This window comes from Hyperoodon ampullatus, assembly GCF_949752795.1.
Source record: "Hyperoodon ampullatus genome assembly, chromosome: 10".
Taxonomy (NCBI): Eukaryota; Metazoa; Chordata; class Mammalia; order Artiodactyla; family Ziphiidae; genus Hyperoodon; species Hyperoodon ampullatus.
The window spans coordinates 53,732,434-53,741,061 of NC_136923.1; the positions used below are offsets into that span (position 1 = coordinate 53,732,434).

General features: G+C 46.8%; 1 protein-coding gene across 1 annotated transcript; it reads right to left on the bottom strand.

Annotated features, from left to right (window-relative positions):
• Positions 1–428: 428 nt before the first annotated feature.
• LOC307058918 (histone H1.9-like) lies at positions 429–947 on the bottom strand (the record flags this gene model as incomplete). The annotated part of the gene is made up of 1 exon (XM_079712621.1): positions 429–947. One exon carries the CDS (start codon positions 945–947, stop codon positions 429–431), a length of 519 nt encoding a protein of 172 aa, XP_079568747.1.
• Positions 948–8,628: the final 7,681 nt, after the last annotated feature.

Below are 8,628 nucleotides of genomic sequence, written 5' to 3' on the forward strand. Positions count from 1 at the left end.
CCAGTCAACAAGTTGTAATCCTCTTTCAAGTCCCTTGATTGCATCTCAAGACCTGGGAATAATTCTCCCGTGGTCCTTGACTCCCTCTCCAAACCCTTGGTTTTGCCTCCCAGTCAAACTTCCCTCTTCACAAGAGGTACTCTGTTTTCCTAACCCCAGTTCATAAAGATTTCTCCTATGCTTTTTTTTAAAAGTTAATATTTTTGTTTCACCTTTTAGTTTTTGATTCCTTTTGAGGTCATTTTTGAATAAAGTGTGAAGTATGGATTTTTTACTTTTTTGCATATAAATGTCCAATTGTTCCAGCACTATTTTTTTTTTTTTTTTTTTTTTGAAATAAGTTAGCTCCTTTTATTCCCACTGCCCTGAGCCTGTGGCGGGCCTGGCACCCCTCCCTGCTTGCCCAGCCTGCCTGGTTAACTGCGGCATCATTTGGCCACCCCGCGAACCCCCTTGGTGAGCCTCTTGGGCCCCTGCTTGGAGCCCATGGGCAACCGGCGCTGTCCAGACTGCCGCTGCTGCCCAGACTGCCGCTGCTGCTGCTGTTGCCGTCTCTTTGCCTTGAGCTTGAACTTGGAGGCATGCTTCTTGCCCATGATGATGGAGCCTGCGGCCCCTTTGCCTGTCACATGCTTGAGCATGCCCTTGTCCACCAGCCCCTTGAGCGCTCGCTTGAAGTGCCAGGTGCTGCGGGTCATGTTGTAGCCACTGGTGGCAACGGCCTTCCTCAGGGTAACGAGGGACACGCAGTTGCGCGCCCCCTTGTTCTCCATGACCCCCAGGATCACCTTGGATATGCTGGGCTTCCCGTGGGCTTCGGAGGAGGCATGGCACCCAGTCCCTCTCTTGCTCGGGAGTCCAGACGTGCTGGCCCGCTGGACTGCATCCAGGGCAGTGTTTGAGGCCAAGGGCCCAGATGGGGGTGGCAGCGAAGTGTCTTCCTGCATCTCTTCCTGGGGTGGGTGAAGGGAACTGGGTGCGAGGACCTCCAGGATGGCGGCTGGAAGTCTCCCCCGAGTTGGGGGAGGTGCATCCCAGTTCCTGGTTCCCTCAGAGGCTTCCTTGTAGGGCTCTGGCCTCAGCAGAGCTGTGCCTCAGGTGCAGGGGGTGGTCAGGTTATATACCTGTGGTGACCTCAGGGGAACATCGTGAGGCCACCAGAATCTTGTGAGGGTCACAGTAGCCCCATTGTTCCCCCCTGGGTGGGGCAGGTAGTGTGGGCATCTGACATGCCAGGGAGCCTGAAAGAAGGGCTGTGGCTGAGTGAGCCGAGCAGGTGGACCCACGAGCAGCACTATTTTTTGGTGGGTTTTTTTTTTTGTTGTTGTTGTTCTTAAAGAAACTTTAATTTCCAACCACCTTTTTTCCATTTTCTAAGAGTCTGTGGAAAAACAGCTTCCATGTGTTCCTGCTGCAAGGAATTTTAAAATATCTTTCTTGTTCATGTGCAGGACCTCAGGGCTCGGATATTGTGGAAGTTTTCCTTTAAGTTCCAATGGGAACCCAGAACACTACCGTGTTGACCCCTCCCTGGGTATCTTGGAAAGTCAGCACCTTTGTTGAAATGTGGCAGAAGTGACCCTGTGCCAGTCCCTAGACAAGGCTTCAGGAGGCTTTGCATGCTTCCTCTTTCTGGAACCCTCTCAGTGCCCTGAGAACAAGCTGAGGTGAGGCTCCAGGAGGATGAGAGATCCTGGTGAGGAAGAAGAACCCAGCTGTCACAGCCAAGGCCAACCTAGACCATTCAGCCATCGCTCAAACACGCGAGGAGACCCGGACAGGATCAGCAGAGTGAAAATGGATTCATACTTTCTGGGAGAATTTTGTAATACATGAGCCATGTTTTTTTTTTTTTGCGGTACGCGGGCCTCTCACCACTGTGGCCTCTCCCGTTGCGGAGCACAGGCTCCGGATGCGCAGGCTCAGCGGCCATGGCTCACGGGCCCAGCCACTCTGCAGCAGGTGGGATCTTCCCGGACCGGGGCACGAACCCGTGTCCCCTGCATCGGCAGGTGGACTCTCAACCACTGCGCCACCAGGGAAGCCCTGAACCTGTTTTTGAATAAGATAATCTGTAACTATATTTCTGCATAGAAAAATGTCTGGAAGAACATACACATAACTTATTAACAGTGGTTTCCTCTGGGGAGGTGTTACAAATATATTTCACTTTCTACTGTACATTGTATCTTTGTGCATATGAATCTTTACAAATGAGCATCCATTTAAATAAATTATTCATCAAAACAATGACATAATTTCCATTTTGGAAAAATGTCAATATAATGTATATATGGCTGTATTGCGAAGTTGCATATGACCATTGTAGTAATTTGATTTTCCTGGATATAACCCTCAGGGCGGTCCTGATGGAGCTGCTAGTTCACAGGGTGATGGGCTGTTCCTACTCCCATTGTGGTGTTTCCATCTTCCCAGCGGCTAGTAAAGTTGCGAGTACATACTGCAGCTGAAGTCCAGGCAGTGAATTTGTAAGAACATTGAACTTGGCGTCAGAAGACCTGAGTTCAGGTTTAGTATTGGCTTCTCCTTTCTGAGTTTCTGTTTCTTCCCCAGTAAAACTGCACTTCATTCGTCAAACAATAAACATTTATTGAGGATTATGGCGTGCAGGCCCTGTGGCTGGATGCTAGGGGCCCAAGCTCCTGCCCTGCTTCTCTCCCAGTGGTGATGGGAGAATCAATTCCTACATGAACAAAAGTATAATAAGAAATGGAATTCCAGGCACTGAGCTGTACTTTCAGTGGTTTCATTAAGTAGAAGAAAGAAGACTGAATCCATTATGAAGCAAGTGGAATAGTTTAGTGGTAAAGAACTCAGGCTCACTAGCCAAACTGCCTGAGTTTAAAATCTAGCTCCAGCAGGGTTTGGGGGGATGTTGCTTTTTCTTTTTAAAGTGGTTTAAGCCAGATATTATAAATATATTTAATTAAGAAAAAAAATTTTGGCTGCACTGTGTGGCATGTGGGATCTTAGTTCCCTGACCAGGGATCGAACCCATGCCCCCTTCATTGAAAGCATAGAGTCTTAACCACTGGACCGCCAGGGAAGCCCCTTAAATTTTTTTTTATTAAAAAATTTTTTTTTGGAAATACAGTTGATTTATAATGTTGTGTTAGTTTCAGGTGTACAGCAAAGTGATTCGGTTATACATATATGTGTATGTATATACATATATTTCTTTTTTAGATCCTTTTCCATTATACAGGGGATGTTGCTTAACTTTTTTTCTTGAGATATAAAATAAAAATTTTTTTTTTAGTAAATTTATTTATTTATTTATTTTTGTCTGCGTTGGGTCTTCGTTGCTGCGTGGGCTTTCTCTAGTTGCAGCGAGAGGGGGCTCCTCTTCGTTGCGGTGCGCGGGCTTCTCACTGTGGTGGCTTCCCCTGCATTGGCAGGAGGATTCTTAACCACTGTGCCACCAGGGAAGCCCTAAAATAAATTTCTATTTCTCCTTGTAGAACAAGAATAAAATTTTTTACATCTTGCCCTATTTTTGCTGAACATTTCTTTGATTCAGTTTTTCTCCACCTGTAAAATAGGAACAGGAACAATACACAGCTCATGTGGTTGTTGTAAAGATTAAACGAGTTACTATGGATAAAATACTTGGCACAGTGCCTGGCACATAGTAAGTGCTCAATAAATATTAGCTATGATTGTTATTATTTGGGATGGAGAACACATTAGATCAGTTGTTTCTAACACAAATGTGACCAAGTTGAAACAGAGGGTGATCTGCTTGTGACAAACTTCTCTCCACTTGTGGCTTCATGTATGGCATCTGGCCAACCATGTCAGTGACTAATTACTTTTTCTAAAATTTATTTTGGGACTTCCCTCGTGGTGCAGTGGTTAAGAATCCACATGCCAATGCAGGGGACAGGGGTTCAAGCCCTGGTCTGGGAAGATCCCACATGCCGCAGAGCAGTTAAGCCCATGCACCACAACTACTGAGCCTGCACTCTAGAGCCTGCGAGCCACAACTACTGAGCCCGCGTGCCACAACTACTGAAGCCCACATGCCTAGAGCATGTGCTCTGCAACAAGGGAAGCCACTGCAATGAGAAGCCTGCACACTGCAACAAAGAGTAGCCCCCACTCGCGACAACTAGAGAAAGCCTGCACACAGCAAAGACCCAATGCAGCCAAAATAAATAAATAAATAAATAAAAATAAATAAAATGCTGTGAATTCAGAACACAAAGATAAAAAGTTTATTTTATTGAAGTATAGTTGATTTACAATGTTGTGTTAATTTCTAGTACTATTTACTCTTGCTGGTCCATGAATATCCTCTTAAGACTTTATGTGCCATTGACAAGAATGACAGTCCCAGCTAGAAGAGGGGGTTCCGGAAACAATTACTGGAAACTCCAGACAAGCTCTCTGGGTCCATGTGGCGAAACTGCGGTAGTCAGCTCCCTACTCAGGGTGACTGTTTCTGCCCATTATTTGAAGAGGTGTGGTGTGTTTGTCCTTTTGTTCCAATTATGTATGGCTTCCATTCACAAAGTCTTCACATGGTCCAAGATGGCTGTTAGATTTCCAGTCATTCTACTTACACTTGTATTTTTCTTAATGATTTATGCAATCTGGGTAAGTTAAGGAAATAAGTCCTTGTTTTGGGCATGTATGTTCTGCAAATATTTTTGCCAATTTATTATGTCTTTTGTTCTCAAATTGTTTTTCCAACATGAAGAGAATTCTGCAGATATCTTTTCTTCACTTGCTATTCTACAGTGGGTCAAGGAAAGCTTTCTAGAAAAAGTGACTTTAAATTTAAAACTCCAGTGATCCAGCAATCTCACTCCTGGGCATATTTCTGGAGAAAACTCTAACTCGAAAAGATACATGCACCCCAATGTTCACAGCAGCACTATTTACAATAGCCAAGACATGGAAGCAACCTAAATGTCCATTAACAGATGAATGGATGAAGAAGATGTGGTACAGATATACCATGGAATATTACTCAGCCATAGAAAGAATGAAATAATGCCATTGCAGCAACATTGATGGACCTAGAGATTATTATTACTAAGTGAGGTGAGTCAGACAGAGAAAGATAAACATCATATGATATCACTTATATGTGGAATCTAAAATATGATACAAATGAACCTATTTATGAAACAGAAACAGACTCACAGACATAAAAAACTTATGGCTACCAAAGGGGAAAGGGGGTGGGGGAGGGATAAATTAGGAGTTTGGGATTAACAGATACACACGACTATATATAAAAGAGATAAACAACAAGGACCTACTGTATAGCACAGGGAACTATATTCAATATCCTGTAATAAACTATAATGGAAAAGAATAAGAATATATATATATATATATATATAAAATTGAATCACTTTGCTGTACACCTGAAACTAACACAACATTGTAAATTGACTATACTTCAATTAAAAACAACAACAACAACAACAAAAAACCCAATTCCATGGGTGAGAAGCACAAGCCTGGTGAAGAGGCGGGGAAGAGTGGGGACATGTGTGCTCCTCTCTCTGTCATGGTCTTGCCTCTTCTTGCAGCACATCTGCTCCATGCACCTCTTGCTACTGACTTACCTCTTTGGCCATTTCTGATCCCACACAGCTGGCTTGCTCTCGCTCCACCCTGGCTTCTATGGTCTGAATATTTGTCAACCACAGTTTCTGAGAAACTCCCTCAATCATGTTCTACATAAAGTGTATTTGACATAAATTACTACCATGACTGGGATGCAGGAAAATTAGTTATGATATCTCATTTGTTTTTTTGTGCGACTTGATCAAATTACTCACTTTCCCTATAAAATTCCTACACTGTCTGCAAGAATAATTAAAGCATTATATGAAGTAATACAAGGCCACAATGCATTGGAAAAAAAATTTTTTTTTTCTTTTTGGCAGAGAGTTTTGAATCCCTTATCAATATCCACCCAATTCCTATGTGGAAATCCTAATGCCCAATGTGATAGTATTAGGAGGTGGGACCTTTGAGAGGTGCTTAGTTCATGAGGGTGGGGTTAGTGCTCTTATAAAAGAGACCCCACAGAGCTCCCAAGACCCTTCTGCCACATGAGGACACAGTGAGAAGTCTGAGGCTTGGAAGAGGGTTCTCACCAGAACCTGAACATGCCGGCACCATGATCTTGGACTTCCAGCCCCCAGATTTGTGAGAGATAAATTTTTGTTGTTTATAGGCTCCCAGTCTGTGGTATTTTGTTACAGCAGGCTGAACAGACTAGGACTCTGACCTTGACTAGTCCTTTCAGTGTAGCCCCTCCTCCCCTTCAACTGGACTATCTCAAGGGTCTCAATTTTTTAGTCCAAAGTGAGAATTTCCTGGGCTTGCTCATCCAGTCACAGGTGGGCTGGGTAGGTGGTAGAGGTTCAATAATATGAAATAAGATGTTGGCACCTCCCCACTTTTAGCCGGACCCTCAGGTGGCAGGCCCCCACGAGGGGTGCTGTGTGGGCATATAATGACTGACGGTTATTGTTCAGTATGTGCCCACCTCCCAGTCCTGATGCTAATGAAGGGCTTCAAGAACACACACACACTGACCAGCTGGCTCAAGGAAAGTTATGCTGTGGGACAAAATGGTTCCTAAAATCTCAGTGGCAAAGATTTTGTGCATGTGGCATGGCCAAGGCTAAGTGGCTTCAGCTCTGTCACACGTCCTCTCACTCCAGGACCCAAGCTGAAGGACAGCCCTGATCTGAGACATGCTGCTCACCTGGCAGAAGGAAGAGAAAGATGGTGGAACCGTGTGATGAATCTTAGACTTATGTTTGGACATAGCATCTATTATATCTGTTCACAGTCCACTGGCCAAAAGAATTCCATGGCCAAGCCTGAGGGTCATGTGGAGGGAGAACAGTCCTCCCAGGGGAAGAGGCGGTAAGTATTTTGAACAAATAAACATTCTCACATAGTTGATCCCAGCCAGTAGTATCATCAGTCCCATTTTGCAGGTGAGAAAACTAAGGCTAAAAGAGGTAATGAGATCAAGGTCATAGATTAGAACTCAGCTCCCTCTGGCTTCAAAGTTGGTCTTTTCTACCATGCAGTTTCTTGAGAATTTTTCTCTTTTTACACTGTGTGGGTACTTGGGATTGTAATTTATTCAGGGCACAACCAACTCTCATCAGCTCCAGAAGCTTCTCCATGAAAACTTCTAGAGCTAACCCACCTTTGAAAGCTTCCTGGAAGGATATGGAGCTAGAAAGGGGTCAGGCTGGGAGAACGGTCCCCATGAAAGCCAACTCTATTTCATTTAGTAATTTTTAAACTGTTGAATTATTTATCTGCTTTATGGGTTTGTAGATGTGGATCACCTATCAATATTTGTTTTTGATTTCTGGTGTGTGTGTGTGTGTTGGGGAGAGTGTGAGATCCTCAAAGCTACTTTCCAGGTAATTTTGGAAACTTCCAGATTGCACTGGATATTTATATGCACAAAAATGATGAGTGCAGTGGAGAAAGTGTAACCCATCTCCTTCTGCGGAAGAGCAAAAACACAACTTTAGATTTAGAAACCCAGCTGCAGCTCCGTGTACCTTGGGGCGGGGGGTGGGTGGGTGGAGGTGGGGGGGCAGAAGTTACAGCCAATAGAATACCTCGCTCTGTTTGTAAGTATCTGTGATTTCTCCTGCCTGAAGTGCAGTCTTACCCATTTCGGAGCCTCTGGTTCCCAGGTGCTTCGTGCTGTCTGATAACACCAGGTAGGGTTGGATTTGCCAGGTTTACGTGTGTCCATCAGGGTGGGGATTAGGGTGAGGGCAGTGCGGCGCCTAGGACGTTCAATTTAGGGAGGCACTCGCAGGAACCCAAGTTCTCTTGCCTCCGGTCCCGGCCCTGGTGTCCACTGTGCCATAACTCCGCGGGCTGAAAATGCCCCGGGAGAGCTTACCTGCTCTGCCCTCCCCTCCCAGACGCACAGGAGAGCCCGGAGAACCTCCCTGCCCTGTTTCTTGGCTCGGCCAGTGAGGTCGATGTCCAGGTGACCGTGTACGTGTGTCCGGGCCAGGCTCAGTGCGGAAGACGGAGAAGAGTGTGCGCGTAAGCCGGCGTTAGGCCGGGCGGGTCCATATCCGGGTGGACCCGGTGGGTGGGACCGCCCCTCCCTCCAGGTCCCGAGGTGGTTGGGGGGTGGGGAGTGACGCGCGGAGATTCCCTTTCGCACCTTCCCATCCGAGAGGGGGCGGCAGGGTGTGGATTCCGGGCGTGCCCACCCTGCGCATTGGCGCTGGGAGCGCCCCGAGCCCTGGGCCTGAGCGGCCGCGGGGACTGGAAAGCAGAGGAGGAGGAACCGGAGGAGGGCTTGCCGAACCGGCCACCCGCTCCGAACTTGCCGGGGAAACTAGTGCGGAGGGAGGGGCCGGGGCCCGGGCCGCGGCCGGAGGAGGGGCGGCCGCAGCTGCATCCAGCCCCGTTGGCTTCCTTCCCAGCTCTTCTTTGCCTCCTCCTCCTCTTCCTCCTGTATGAGTCAGGCGTTTCCCGGGGATTTGGAGCAGCCACGCGCGGCCCGGGTGCCCGGAGCTGTAGCCGCCGCCGCGCCAGGAGCTCCAGCGCCGGGGTCGCCACTGCTGCGGGCACCCGCGTCCC